General features: G+C 46.2%; 2 protein-coding genes and 1 pseudogene across 2 annotated transcripts; all 3 read left to right on the forward strand.

The window, feature by feature from the left end:
- The first annotated feature begins 302 nt into the window (after nt 1-302).
- On the forward strand, nt 303-1,448 carry LOC120675516 (annotated as a pseudogene).
- A 4,359-nt stretch (nt 1,449-5,807) lies between these two features.
- Nucleotides 5,808-7,262, forward strand: LOC120675517 (glutathione S-transferase U17-like). Its single transcript, XM_039956719.1, has 2 exons — nt 5,808-6,686; nt 6,784-7,262. Exons 1-2 carry the CDS (start codon nt 6,351-6,353, stop codon nt 7,156-7,158), a joined length of 711 nt encoding a protein of 236 aa, XP_039812653.1. The 5' UTR covers nt 5,808-6,350; the 3' UTR covers nt 7,159-7,262.
- A 4,151-nt stretch (nt 7,263-11,413) lies between these two features.
- LOC120673546 lies at nt 11,414-15,037 on the forward strand. Its single transcript, XM_039954430.1, has 5 exons — nt 11,414-11,869; nt 12,505-13,539; nt 13,652-13,877; nt 14,386-14,528; nt 14,608-15,037. Exons 1-5 carry the CDS (start codon nt 11,507-11,509, stop codon nt 14,908-14,910), a joined length of 2,070 nt encoding a protein of 689 aa, XP_039810364.1. The 5' UTR covers nt 11,414-11,506; the 3' UTR covers nt 14,911-15,037.
- The last annotated feature ends 132 nt before the right edge of the window (nt 15,038-15,169 follow it).

A 15,169-nucleotide genomic window follows, 5' to 3' on the forward strand; every position in this document is an offset into this window, starting at 1 on the left:
TAAGCCTTAAAGGTATTTCAGATATTTTACCATTCAGCTCAGAGAATCGACTCAAAATAATCAAGATTGTCAAATACCCAGCTTATTCAGACAGCCGATTCTCTAGATAGCTGGCTTATCTCAGAATCCTGATTTTCCGAAAAGCGAGATCCAAAAAAGTGAAAATAAACATGGCCTTAAACCTCTACCATCAATCATCCCCTCCAAAGTTGTAAGTGTGGTCCTGCCGAAGATAGGTACAATCCAACCGCCCAAGATCTGTCATTGTGCTGCTCAGCTGATGGGGGTAGATTGGCATGCGCCACATCAATGATCCATCCGCCACATTTTGCTGTGCCCGGCCTGGGGAAAAACCATATTTGTCACGTTGTCACGGGGGTCGGAGATTTTTCCGCGACATTTGTCCAAGCCCGGCCTGGAGCCAGACCGCGAGGCCACACACCACCACTCGCGCGCACAGCACACGGCGAGGATGGCCGCGGCCGGGGCCGGAGGAGAGGCCGGGCAGCTGAAGCTGCTGGGCGCGTGGGCGAGCCCGTTCGTGAACCGCGTGCGCATGGCGCTGCACCTCAAGGGCCTCGAGTACGAGAACGTGGAGGAGGACCTCGCCGACAAGAGCGAGCTGCTCCTCGCCTCCAACCCCGTCCACAAGAAGGTCCCCGTCCTCCTCCACGGCGGCAAGCCGGTGTGCGAGTCCCTCCTCATCTTGGAGTACCTCGACGACGCCTTCCCCGGCGCCGGCCCGGCCGTCCTCCCCGCCGGCCCCTACGACCGCGCCGTCGCCCGCTTCTGGGCCGCCTACGTCGACGGCAAGGTATGTGCATGTGGTGTATCTTTTACAGGGTCTGAAATGGTGATTGATGGGAAGCGTATGCATGGTTCTGATCTGTACGCGCGCGGCACGCGTGCAGTTACACGGCGCGATGGTGGCGGCGCTGCTGGGGGCAACGGAGGAGGCGAGGGCGGCGGCGACGGCGGACGCGTTCGCGGCGCTGGACGCGCTGGAGGGCGCGTTCGCGGAGCGCTTCGGCGGGAAGGGATTCTTCGCCGGGACGCGCCCGGCTACCTGGACGTGGCGCTGGGGGGATTCATCGGGTGGCTGCGCGCGTGGGACACCATCACCGGCGGCATCAAGCTCCTGGACGCCGGCCGGGTCCCGCTCCTCGCCGCGTGGGCGGAGCACCTCGCCGCGCACGACGCCGCCAAGGGGGTCATCCCGGACCCGGAGCCCATCGCCGAGTTTGCCAAGGTGCTGCAGGCGCGTTCCGCTGCCGCGGCGAGCAGCTGAGCTCACGAGTGAACGCGGCTGCAGCGGCACCGCATGTTAAAGATTGAGTAATCTGTTCGTGTACCCACCACCTAGCTCGTTCCTTTTTCTAAAATGGTAATATAATTTTTGGGGAACAAATTATTTACAAAATATAATTTATCATCAACTTCTTGCAATATATCATCACTTGCTAAAATGAATTAATATAGAACTCGGCTAACGTACAGCCGGCTGTAATTTAGGCTAGCCGTACGGCCGGTCTACTTTTGGAAAAAAGACAAAACACGCAAGCCCACATTTCCTCTTCTGGTAAAAAAGCTTGCAGATCAGAATTAAAAAGCTAGCACCACCGTTCAAAGCTAATGTTCCCACCAAAGAACCAGGCCATGTACCACAACCCTCCTAATTTGCTTGCTTCTGGGTGTTTCAACAAGTGCAATAAAAAAGTAACTTTTGGGATCCCATAAGCAAAGCTTTGAAAACAAGTAAGCAAATCAGAACATATACAAAGGCATTTTTGCCCATCAAAATTCTAGACACTATTAAAATTGCAAAACTACCATCATACATGCAGTGATTGCCTCCAGTGTAGTGCTGACCAGACAGAATATTGGAGCTACTACAACTACTACCAAGCTGCGCATGAATCGAATGGAGGTTGAGCTCCAACTAAATTTCTTGCCGATGATGATCTTATGAACTCTCAGGCCACCAAACACCAAGCTGTGAGAAAAAAAAAGAAACTATGTGTTTTGTTATGGATAGAATGTTGAAAACTCAAAACTCAATAAGGGGTATACCCCAAAATACAAATAGTAGAAGCCTTACAGCCGAAGAGCGTGTTATAGTGATGATTCACTGTGAAAACTTGCATGCATAAAAATAGGCACATCATGTTTCAAATCCTAAACACCATTTTGTGTGACCGAAACAAGAATCGGAAACATGAAAAGAATAGCGAGTGCAGTTAGTTAGTATTAGGAGTAAATATCAGCAATGCACACCTAGTAACAAAGATTGCTAGTTCTATATATATGACCTAATTCATGATCACATTTTGCTAATTCTGAAAATTGTTAGAAACACATTATTGCCTAATTCAGAACCATATTATTGCCTTAAACAATTACATAATTTGCCTAATCTAGAACAACATTATTGCCTAATGAAGTACATATTTAGACAAAAGAATGCAAGAAATGTACTTGCTGTCACTATGTACTTATTTATTTGAGCTGGTTCATAATGCACACCATACCTGCTTCATGCTTTGTACTTGATCTTCCCTGTTAGATAACCTGGGATCCTGCAATGTAAGAATAGAAAAAATAAAGAGGAATTAGAGAAGAAAGAATACTGTAATAATTGCCTAATGATTTGCAGTGTTTTGCCTTAAACTTTTGACAATATTGCTTGATCATAGTACATTTATTTGCCTATTCTCATAGCTATTATTACTTTCTAACCGCCTAATGAAGTTTGGTAACTAATCGGATGCACCTGCAGGCATATCATACTGGTGGTGTCTCAAATATAAATCCTTAATAACCCAAATAACCTTGCTGCCCCGGGTCATGCAGCTACATCACCAAACATAAACAACCCACCAAGATCAAAAAAGTTAAATGGCAAAAAAAAAAGGGAAAATGTGCTAGCTAGGGGATGAATGCTCAGGCAAAGAGGAAGAAGTGCAGGATTTGCATGTCAACCAAATCACACTGCTCAAAAATGTACAGAGAAATAAACAAGGAACTTTTAATGCAGAAAAGGCATGTGCTTATTCATGTATTGGAAGCTAATCTGTTTATCCTGTGATTGTAATGATGTAACAGACTTGATTCTAGACAAAAGGTAAATCTATCACAAGAGACATAAAATGTTAAAAAAATGCTTGAACTAAACATTTAAAATGCTATCTGAATAGTATTTAAATGCCTACTAAAGATTTGTTTAAATGCTTCTGGTAATCAACTTTTTCTAATTCCAGTTGGCACAAAGGAAATATAATGGAAACCAATGGCCTTGACAATTATGATCAATAAAACCGACGATAGGTAGCAAATAACTGGACATAAATTGCAGTAAGTATGACCACTGTCCCTAGTAGGAGGACTAGTAATTACTGCTAGAACATCAGTGTCATCGGACTCTCGCAATATTAGCAATTGAGGATAGTAATCAAAAGCACATTTGTCAACCGTAAGGAACAAAGAAAAAGGCTGCTTGTTAAATGTGTAAGAAACATTGGTGAACGTTCAGGCAAACCTGGACCTAGGACCTTTTTTTTTTTGTCTCAAAACCGAGGAATGTTAATTTTTGTACCCTGACCAGGTTGCAGAATCTATATATGTAACTCCTAAGAAGACATCAGGTAACACAACATAGAAAGAAAAATAAAAAGGGTTGCGTCAACTCTCAAATGATTCAGCAAATTAAAAGGCGTGCAGAATTTTCTCTTGCCAGAAGAAATAAATAAATTTATGCAAGCTATCAAACGGAAGAATAGAAGTACCTGGATGAGCCATTACTTTCAGTGATACTACTCTCAACACGAATGGTGTAAGGAAAATCCTCTTCTGTTTCTGCAAGCATCCCATGTCCAATCTTCTGCCACTAGGTGCTCCAATTCGACCAACTTCACCAACACATGATGGAGGGAATGAGTACTGCAGTATGTCACATAAATTAGTTGGCGATGCGGAGTAATCTTATTGTCTAACTTTGTTGAAAACTAAACTTCAAGCTAGAAAATGGGGCACTATTTTAGGACTATTTCACAAGGGTTGTGCCAACACATGATGGTGGTGGACTGGTGGTACATTTTCAGCAAAAGAAAAATATTCTCTAGTTTTTTATATAATTGCATATTGGAAAGTTGAAAGCTCTAAAAAAATGCTTCTAGTATTTGATGTATTTGCCTACTGGAAGGTAATGAAATGTTTGTAGTAATTGATATAATTGCCTATAGGAAAGTACGCTAGAGACGAAATGCGAAAAATGCAAAACAACAAAAACTGCTTAAAAATGTACCTTAAACTGAACACACTATCACTCTGTCTTGCCACCTCCTACTTGATCCATTGAAACCACTTAAAACAACATAAACAACAGAAAATGAATTGTGAGATACTTAATAAAATTGCTTAATAAACTGTACCGTTATGTCTAGATAGAACAATATTATTGCTTACTGGAGACCAATATTATTGCCACTATTTTATTGAGAATCAACATTGAAATATCTATACAAGACTGAAAAAAGACATACCTAGCCCAACCAAAATGCTTATGAGTTTTACCAAAACTGCATACCAAAACTATTGCAAAAACAGCAATCAGTTTGAGCTGGCATTCCATCAAACACCTAAAGTTTAGCAGCACAAGGCAACAAAATAGAGCCAAATCACCACCGAACAAAGCAAATCACATCAGCAGCACAAGGGGGCAAAACTGCAAGCGTCAGGTAGACACTGCCGACCAGGTCATGGCTGCCCGACCACGGATGGCATGGCGACGATGTGCACAGTGTGCATGTAGCTGCAGCGTTGGCACTAAGGAAGGCCTCCAGCCCATGCCCCGCCGATGCGTGGGAGGCTCGGGAACGGCTTGTGGCAACGGGGAGAAGGGGAAGGTGAACAGCCAGAAATTAAACACACACGGAGGGCATGAATTGGCTCTTATTGTCGGGATTGGCTCCTCGTCGTCGGCTGCCAGCACCCGCGCCCGCTTCGCCGGCGAGTTGCAGCCTTCGTCGTCGTCTGCGCACGACGCACTGCCACCAGATCCATGTCCGCCGGGCGCCCTCCGCTTCGCCTGCTGCCGCACCATGTTGTCCGCACTCGACGACGCGCCGGATTTGCCGGCGCCGTAGTCCAGTGGTGTGACGAGGCTTCCTCTCGAACCCCCCGAGCAGGTCGGCGTCCACCGCCACCAGCCTCTTCTTCTCCTCCGCCCGCGGCACGGCCCCAAGCCCCCCTAGGAAGTCACCGTCGTTGATGGAGCCCCCGAGAATGAGACGAAGAGCGAGTCGATGGGGGACACGGGGGCGGGGTTACCGAAGAGGTCGTCGAAGGATGGGGCCGAGGTGGATCTGCCGGGATTGGACCACGCGACGGCGGATCCGGCGACGGGCGGGAGCTGGCACCGGCCATGGGCCCCGCCTTGACTTGCGGCAGCACGCCGAAGTCGCGCGCCAGGAGGCCCTCGATTCCGTCCATGGCTCCAGGAAGCGACGTCGGTCGTCCCCCCGTTGGCCTCGCCGGCGATGGCCAGACGGGGAGGAGAGAAGGGGGAGGAAGGAGCCCTGACGAGGTCGAAGATTAGGAGAGAGAGAGAGAGAGCAGCAGCAGCAAAGCGTCTGCCGAGGAAGGGGAGGGGGAATGGAGAGGCGTGAGGGCGTGGGGTGGAGCCTGGAATGTTGCGGATGCCAGCAAGGAATTGAACCCGGTTAAATATTTTGTTGGATGCTGGACAGACGTAGGCGGCTGTTCCAGTGGACAAGAATACAGGCGGCTGCAAAGAAGTCATTGCCATTAATATAATGTATTAAAAGATGTCTACGATTTTCACGACTAGAACTAATTTTTCCCTAAATTTTTCTCCTTCTCCACAAAAATTTATGGTACCCTAGGGATAATTCCGTTCCATAGATTGTTATTTCAACACTATATGGAAATCCGTTTTTTTCCTACGTATGTAGGTAACTAGGTGGTAGACAAATGCTAGATCATGCGGATACAAATCCAGACGCGCAAGCTAAAAAGTTTCGTCCTCCCAGTCCCATGGTAGGCGATCCACTTTCTAGTTTCACAATGAGCGACGGAGCAGTGCGGTCACCGACGAGCAGGTGATGCGGTGTTGCCGCAAGCGAGCATAGTGGTGTCAGCGAGGCCACGCAGGCAACAACCCCACCTTGGGCTCCTGCTTCCTGGTGGTGTCCACGGTCCACTGCTCGTCGGCTCCAACACGTCCATTGACCATTGACCCGACCCCGAGCTCACGAGACACGCACCAACCACCCACCGCGCGCTCGCGTCGCGATCCAACAACCCGCCGCGCCGCCTCCCCAGAACCCCCAGCCATGGCGTCGGCCGCCGCCGCCGCCCCCGGCGTGCGCGTGGTCGGCGGGTGGGCGAGCCCGTTCGTGATGCGCGTGTGCGTCGCGCTCAGGCTCAAGGGCGTCGCCTACGAGTTCCTGCAGGAGGAGCTGGGCAAGAAGAGCGGCCTGCTCCTCGCGTCCAACCCCGTGCACAAGAAGATGCCCGTGCTCCTCCACGGCGGCCGCCCCGTCTGCGAGTCCCTCGTCATCGTGCAGTACGTCGACGAGGCCTTCGCCGCCGCCGGGCCGCGGATCCTCCCCGCCGACCCCTACGACCGCGCCGTCCACCGCTTCTGGGCCGAGTACGCCGACACCAAGGTGCGTGAGCCATGGCAGCCAATTAGTTCAACATGGAAACCGAATGCTCGATCTCTGTGACTGATCCCCCCCGTGGCTCGAAATTGAACTCGCGCAGCTCCCGGCGGCGCTCCGGACACTGAGGGGCATGATCGACGGCGACAAGGCCGAGGCGGCGGAGCAGGTGGCCTCGGCTCTCGGGCAGCTCGGGGAGGCCTTCGCGGCGTGCAGCAAGGGGCGGCGCTTCTTCGCCAGCGACGACGTCGGGTTCTTGGACATCGTCCTCGGGTCGTACGTCGGGTGGTTCCGGGCGGCGGAGCAGATCATCGGGCAGCCGGTCCTCGACGAGGCCAGGACGCCGCGGCTGGCGGCGTGGGCGCCGCGGTTCTGCGCCCACGAGGCCGTCAGGGACGTGATGCCCGACGCCGGCAGCCTCGTCGAGTTCGGCGAGGCGCTCCGCGCGGGGCCGGCGGTCAGTGCTTCACGGCCGTAACGGCGACGCGGCGAGGCCTTGGCCGGGAACGTTTTGCTGCTTTTATTTCCAGCCTTGGTTGCTATGCCAATTGCCATCTCCGAATAAAGGGCTATTTGAATCCATGGGTTTAGTTCATGGTGATAAAATTTAGCACTATCCTATCCAAATGGAAATGCACAATATCCTACCCAAATGGAAGTGCAAACGGATAGGCTAAACTTTAGTGAAGATTTAAAAAATTTTAGCAAAAATATAAATACTAATAGGTGCTAATATTTAGCAGTCAACTTTAGCTCATTCAAACAGATCTTAAATTCTTCAGCGTATGCTTGGACCATTAGAGAGTAGACTAATGGCGCAATTTGGCACTAATTTAGAACTTGTTTGGATTGGAAACACACAGGTTTCGTGGTCAAATCGGTAGTCGTGCAAATTTTTTAAGAACCTCCGTTGTAAAAATTAATAAGATTATATTTAAGAATACACGGAAAGTAGATTGCATAGCATAAACATCTACAAAACCATGTGAGATTTCTGTGATGGAGATAGTTTGCATGTACTAGTGTTCGTTTTTTTCAATATCAACAAAGCGAAACGCTTTTGTGATTTTTTTTAAAAAAACAGCTTAGAGGTGATATCAAGCAAAAATTGATGCAGGGGTGGTCCATCGACTTGAATTCAAGAATAACTTCAATCAAATTCTTAGAAAAGCACTAAAACACAATCTTGACGGAGAAAGGAACATACTCTATCAAGTAACATCAAAATCTTCCAAACTAGAGGCAAAACGACCATTTCGTTCCCTTTATCATTGCCCATTAGTGGGATCAACAATTCATATTGCTAATACATGCTTCTTAGTTGCTAAGAGCGACTTTAGCATATTAGTCATCCCTTTCCCTAATATCAAAAATTGGTTCTTTTGGTGATTAAAGATTCTCCAACAGATTTCAAATCCAATCGTCATTATCAAAAAAAATTAGCCATCACCAAACCACACATCCCTCCCACTTAAATGAGCAGGATTCATTCCTCTACCCTATCCATTGATGATTGGATTTAAGTAGTCTACTACTGCATCAACCATTATAAAAAATGCAAACATAGTTATTGGTTATGTAGAGAGAGTTTTCTTTGGTACAAGATGTGAGTAATAATCTGCTAGAGATGATTTAATATAGCTAATTATATGGTTAAGAGTAACTAAAAAACACATCTTGAATTCAAATAAAAAAAATTAGAGAATGGTTTCTTCCATAAAACTATAAAACTTTCCAAGGGATTTCTAGCATAGATTCATCCTAAATAATTTCCTTGTAATATCCCTCATATGATTGCTAGTTTTGCCACTTGTGCTTCGGTGGCCGTTTTTGCCACATAACTAGCATTTCTATCGAACCCAACATACCAATTATATGAGTTTAACATCTTTCAAATGGTAAATTTGAACTTCATAACTTCTACAGAAGCATACACAAGTACACAAACCATCTTGATCTCAACTTCTCTCATGCCAAGTCACCAATCTTTTCACAATCGGACGCTATTATAACTCAAACATAAAATCACTTATAAAAGACCCACTAATTTGGGTTGGTTCGACACAACGCTAGGCTTGCCCTACTTACACACACGCTAAGCAACTGCAAAAAAATAAACACAAGAGATATATTTTAGTGCACACTGCTGGAGCCCTTGAAACTGACATCGTTCACAAACTAAAATTGTGTTGCATCAACAAAAACTTTGATATGTCATGCAGGACCGCCTATCATATCCATCTCGACGCTCCACATATACCCTCTATGAATTACACAAGTAGATGTGTTTGTGGTTGAAGAGATACATGAACGCATCGCCATACTAAAGAAGGGGGGATGCACATGGTTTGTCCGATCAATATGGAAACAAAGTCTAGTATAACAATTTGGACTCATGGACACAAACAGGAAGAGTGTGAAAGGTAAGAATATTTATTTGTGGGAACTGGGAACCAAACGATGGACACGATAGAACCAAAAAAACGCTGGTATCCTATTATTTCAATTAAGCTTCTATTTTTCATTCATGTTGGTACACTTTTGAAATAGAAATATACAAACAGCGGTTGTTTTCTTACCACAAGTCTACAATAGGATGTTATCATCTCTAGATTCGGTTCATGGAGTCTTCAAGTGAAAATACATTTTTACGATCTTGCTATTTTACCCTCTATATTCATATATATGGCTATAAGAAAAAAAGCATTGTGTTCCAAATACCCATTTGAAGTAAGATTGCTACCGTGACAAAGCTACACGTGAATTGTTCGGCTTATAGATTGAACGAAAAAAATTTGCTCGGGCTCCATCTATCATAGAGATGATGTTGGAGAGGCATAGCATAACAAAGTAGGCGATGGCCCTTCTGATTTAAAAATTTTCTTAACGACCACTTAGGCCCTGTTTAGTTCTCAAATTTTTTCATACACTACAGTAATTTTGAACGTTTGACCACTAATTAGGAGTATTAAATGTGGATAACTGATAAAACTCATTCCATAACCCCGGGTGAAATCGCGAGACAAATTTAATGAACCTAATTATGTAATGATTAGAAAATGGTTTGCTATAGAAACAACCTCTAACAATGGATTAGTTAGTTAGGCTTAATAGATTTGTCTCGCGATTTTCCATCCATCCGTGTAATTAGTTTTATAATTTATTTATGTTTAATACTTATAATTAGTGTTGCAAATGTTGACAAAAATTTTGCTCAAACTTTTTTGCTAACTAAACGAGCCCTTAATTCTACCGCTTATAAGCACAAAACATTCTCCCCTCTATTCTCTATATTACGCGTACTAAATTGTCCCTCTCATTTTCACCAAACTCCGGTTGATCCAGGGGTTTTTACATTTTTACCATTATTACCAATAGCACTCATCAGATTATCATTTTTACAATGACACCTACAACTATACCAGTAGTAAGGAGCTTAACTTACAATTTTACCACTTTTGCACATGTGGCAAGCCACGCTTGCATGACATGCTGGCGCCCAGTCAGCTCGGCGGTGCAAAATGTCCTCCTTGCCCCTATCTCTCCTATCTCTCTCTCCCTCACCGACAGCTGGGCCCCGCAGATCCTCACACTGCCAGATGGACCCCACCTGTCAGCTTCATCTCCTACCTAGCGCCAGTCCGGTCGCCCAACTTCTCACCTCCGTCCAATTTCGACTCCTCAGTGCCCGTCTTCAAACTAAACATCCCCGCTAGAGCTCTGGCCACAAGACGGCACGGGGCGCGTCTGCCTCGCCAGTGGCGGCGGAGCCGCGGCCGGTCCGCGCCCCATCCGATCCGAGGCGTAGCTCGTCGTGCTCGGCGTCATTGGCGAGCTCCACGCTCGCGGATTCCTCGCCATGCTGGAGATCCCAGAGGCCCAGCTCACGGGCGCTCGCGTCCGCGCTGTTCGATGCCGTGCTTGCGACCTTCATCACCGAGGCGTGGCACCCCGAGGCGGTCTTGTTCCTCTCGATCCCACCGCCGCAGCTCGGGAATGGCTTCAAGGTGGAGCTTCTTTGCCTGTTCCTCGCTGTGCGCGCTCGCGGCGGGTTCGCCGACGTCGCGTCCTTGGCGGCCATTGCCGAGGATGTCGATCGGGCTTGGCCCAACCAACAGCATGGCCGTCAAGCTGCTATACCGTAAGTACCTTGAGCTCCTGAATCGGACCTTCGATAAGCCACTAGAGGACCGCAAGGTGGGTGAGGGCAGCAGCAATACTGGCTGGCGCTTGGGCTTCTGCCAAGGACAGGTTCCTGTCACGACTAAGGAACCGGTGCCGAGCCTGTGGCCTAGGAGGGAGGTGAGAAGCTAGGCGTCCAGGCTGGCGCTAGGTAGGAGATGAAGCTGACAGGTGGGATCTACCTGGCAGTGAGAGGATTTGCAGGGCCTGGCTGTCGGAGAGGGAGAGAGAGGAGAGATCAGGGGCAGGGATGACATTTCGCACCCCCAGCTGATTGGGCGCCAGCGTGTCATGCAAGCGTGGCTTGACACATGTGCAAAAGTGGTAAAATTGTAAATTAAACTTATCACTACTGGTATAGTTGTAGATGTCATTGTAAAAATAATAATCTGACGAGTGTCATTGGTAATAATGGTAAAAATGTAAATACCCCGTTGATCCAAGGCAGGCCGATCTGAAGTGCTGCTGCAGATCCACTGATGCAGTAGTGAAGTGCTGCTGCAGATCCAATTAAATTTTGAAATAGACAAAAGTGCAAGGACCTTAGTGCAAGTCCTACTCTTCTCCCACCAGGAAACGAAACGACATCGCCAATCCCTAGCAGAAGACACAGCTACGGCGGGCGGGCCGGGATCCAGTCCGGCATGGAGCCACCCCGGCGATCCGCCGCCGGCGCCGCGTCCGAGGCCTACTCGGCGGCCGGATCGGACGCCGAGGACGACAGGTACTGCAGCGCCAACTCCGCCCTGGGCACGCCCAGCTCCATCGGCACCCTCCGCCCTTCCGCCGACTTCTGGGACCACCAGATGGACCTCCAACTCGACGACCATCCCGCCGTCACCGGATTCCCCAAGAACCGCCAGCTCAGCCTCCTCCAGGCGCCGGCGCCGGCGCAGTCGCGGCCGGGAACCGGTCCTCCTCAGGCGGCCACCGGAGGCGAGGCCCTCGCGCGGCAGGGGTCCAGTCCTGGTTCTCTGGCTGTTCATCCGCGCCCGGATCACAACCAGGTGGGTTCGCTGGTACTTCAGTTACCTGATTAAAGCTGTGGATTTGAGGCTTTGAGCGGAATAGCTGTCAATTTTTCATGCCCTGTCGTCGTCAGCTTGGTTAGCTCGCAAATTTAGATTATACTATTGTCCTGGCCCGCCGTGGCGAAGGTTTTGTTGCAGGGGAACAAAAATATGTCCACTGAATTCAAACATAGATTGGTAGATGACTCTGGGATTTAACTACTATTCTGGTCTCTGTTTCTGATATTTTTAATCCAAATTTACATCATCATTCATTTCTGACCTATCCCACTTTAGCCAGTCTTATGTCAATTGAAGAGGGGTTCTCAATGCAACTATCCTAATAACCAAACACAAAAAATCTTGATTCATGCACATATAGTTTTTATGACAACATAAAAAAGGCACTCGTTTGGTGCTCCTTTACGTCGATTGCAGTACTCCGCCAACATACATTGTTCAACCACACTCTTGGATCAGTAGTCTCCTTCGTCCAAAAGAAGAAGAAAAAAAAGGCTTCTACCTCCTTTTCTTGATCAAATATTTGAATTATTGTATAACATGAATATTGAATCATGAATGTTTATGTATTCAGCCACATTATTGGATTGACAGTCACTTTCTAACTATAGGTGGACATATTTGATTACAATGATTTATTTGATGATATAGTTCAAGAGATGGAACAGATTCTGCTCAGTTCAGGGGAGCCTCATGAAAATGGATCTTTTACGGATAATCGCAAGAGCAATCCTCGCCAGGCTCACCATTTCAGAGATGGAAGCACTACTGCCTCTACTTCTGGTACAGATGATGCCTATGTATACCCTGTTCCTCAGTATCCTTCAAGAATTGATTGGGTGGAGGTTGTGGGGGCAAAGCAAAGAACTGGGGATGTTTCTTTTGGTGAACGGATGGTTGGTGTCAAAGAATACACTGTTTATTTGTTAAAAGTGAGGGGTGGTGGAGATGAATGGGAAATTGAGCGACGGTACCGTGAATTTTATGCACTTTATCGGCAACTTAAGGACTTCTTTTATGAGAGAGGTTTGAGTCTTCCCCCTACATGGGGAAATGTTGAAAAAGAGTCAAATAAAATATTTGGGAATGCATCCCCTGATGTTGTCAGTGACAGAAGTGGTCTAATTCAAGAATGCTTGCGTTCTTTGCTACTCTCGAGTTATCCGTTTGGAATCCCGACCCCTCTGGTTAATTTTTTATCACCTGGGAGGCCTGGGTATGAATATAGTTTTTTGAAAACTCTCATTCCACGATCTTTGCAAAAACGGAGCAGTGATTTAAATTCCAAAGATTCAGAATGCAATGGAGGTTCGCATGATGATTCCACATCAATGGGCAAGACAATATCACTTATTGTGGAGGATAGGCCACGGAAGTCAACCAGACAGTTGTTAGAGTTACAGCACTACAACTGTGCAGGATGCCATAGGCATTTGGATGCTGGACGAACATTGCTGCAAGAACTTGCGCAAACTATTGGATGGAGCAAACCTCGGTTTTGTTCTTATACTGGCCAATTATTTTGTGCTTCTTGTCACACAAATGACACCGCAGTTCTGCCAGCAAGAGTTTTGCACTACTGGGATTTTTCTCTATATCCGATTTCCCAGTTAGCAAAAGCATATTTAGACTCCATCTATGACCAGGTAATTATAACTTAAGGCTGTGTGTTGTTTATTTATAAGTTCTGAAGTGCACTATAAAATATGAACTTTCATACCTTGCCAACCTTAAAGAAATGGTGATTTGCATTTTCAGCCTATGCTCTGTGTAAGTGCTGTCAATCCTTTCCTATTTTCTAAAGTGCCAGCTCTGCTTAATATCATGAGTGTCCGAAAGAAAATAGCAGCTATGCTTCCTTGCATCCAATGTCCTTTCCGGAACTCTATACATAAAGGACTAGGAGTTCGAAGATACCTTCTTGATGGAAATGACTTCTTTGCGCTTCGTGACCTTGTTGATCTCTCAAAAGGGGCTTTTGCAGGTACCATTCATTTTCTAGAAGATCTTTTGAAGTGCACAGCCCAAACTGGATGTAGACTTTTGTGCAACTTATTTATGTAAATATTAAATTCTGATAAGTATGTCAATAAAATATGGTTTATATTGTAGCTGCATCAATGTATGCTGCTCCATTATTAAGCATAACAGAATTCTGCGCTAGACTAATATTTCTTTACAATTATGTATGTCACAAATCACAATTGAAGAATTGAAGAATTGTGTCTCATGCTTTTGGTCTATCAGAGCCTAAGCAAATTACAGCCTCAAAGTATATGCCTGTCATTTATTCAAAAAAAAAAGTATGAATCGTGAGTCTCAAACAATTTTTAGGTATAGTTGTTTCTTATGCTGCCCATCTGGTTATTGTTCAAAACTTGATTAATGCTTGATGTTTCAAATATTGGGATGGAAATAAACCTTCAGATGATAATCATGTTCTCAGTGAGTTGGTTGCGCCAACTAATACAAATTCTGTGTGCTTGAAACAGTACTTCCAGTTAAGGTGCATACTATATCGAATAGGATACTTGAGCACATCACTGAGCAATGCCTTGTATGCTATGATGCTGGTGTACCTTGTGCTGCTCGACAAGCTTGTGATGACCCCCTGTCCCTTATATTCCCATTTCAGGTGCTCTGCCAAGTCCTTGCCTTCTAATTTCTTTTAGCTTTATATTTGTTGCTGAGGAAATCTGTTACATTTGCTGTAGGAGGATGAAGCTACGAAGTGTGATTTGTGTGGGTCAATCTTCCACAAGCAATGCTTTAGGAAGATCAGTGTCTGCCCTTGTGGTAAGGCTTCTTGTACTGGCAGGAAGATCGTAGCACTCGAGCAAGCTGTACATGGTAGCCCAGGCATGCCATCAACAGAGTCTATCCAACCTCCAGCGTTCTCTTCAACCTCTGGATTTTTCTCCGATATTCTCTCAAAAGCAAGGCCTGATAAACTTTGGAGACCAAAAAATAGCAATCCTGTAATCCTTATGGGTTCGTTTCCAGATACGTCTATATGAGCCCAAGTTGTATGTGTTTATGTTCCATTGATTATTGTGATTTTGCCCTGAATAAATTAGTGGGGAAGTCCTTCCCAATTGTTCTGAATTTTTAATATAATATAATGAAATGTGATTCTGGAATTAATTATTGCTTTGAGGATGGTACAACCATAACGGAAACACTCCACAAAGAAAAAAAAAATCAACTAGACGGGCTTCTCCTGGCCCAGTTGGTGAGCAAAGGGAGTCCTAGGTGATCATGGAAGGAATATATGCG

The sequence above is a fragment of the Panicum virgatum genome, chromosome 5N (assembly GCF_016808335.1).
Source record: "Panicum virgatum strain AP13 chromosome 5N, P.virgatum_v5, whole genome shotgun sequence".
NCBI classification, from domain to species: domain Eukaryota; kingdom Viridiplantae; phylum Streptophyta; class Magnoliopsida; order Poales; family Poaceae; genus Panicum; species Panicum virgatum.

Bases quoted from the DNA above. Each gene is read 5' to 3' on its own strand.
- LOC120675517 (XM_039956719.1), top strand. From the start codon at position 6,351: ATGGCGTCGGCCGCCGCCGCCGCCCCCGGCGTGCGCGTGGTCGGCGGG. The intron at 6,687-6,783 runs GTGCGTGAGCCA...GAACTCGCGCAG, and splicing joins CCGAGTACGCCGACACCAAG to CTCCCGGCGGCGCTCCGGAC.
- LOC120673546 (XM_039954430.1), top strand. From the start codon at position 11,507: ATGGAGCCACCCCGGCGATCCGCCGCCGGCGCCGCGTCCGAGGCCTAC. The intron at 13,540-13,651 runs GTAATTATAACT...TTGCATTTTCAG, and splicing joins TAGACTCCATCTATGACCAG to CCTATGCTCTGTGTAAGTGC. The intron at 13,878-14,385 runs GTACCATTCATT...TGCTTGAAACAG, and splicing joins CTCAAAAGGGGCTTTTGCAG to TACTTCCAGTTAAGGTGCAT.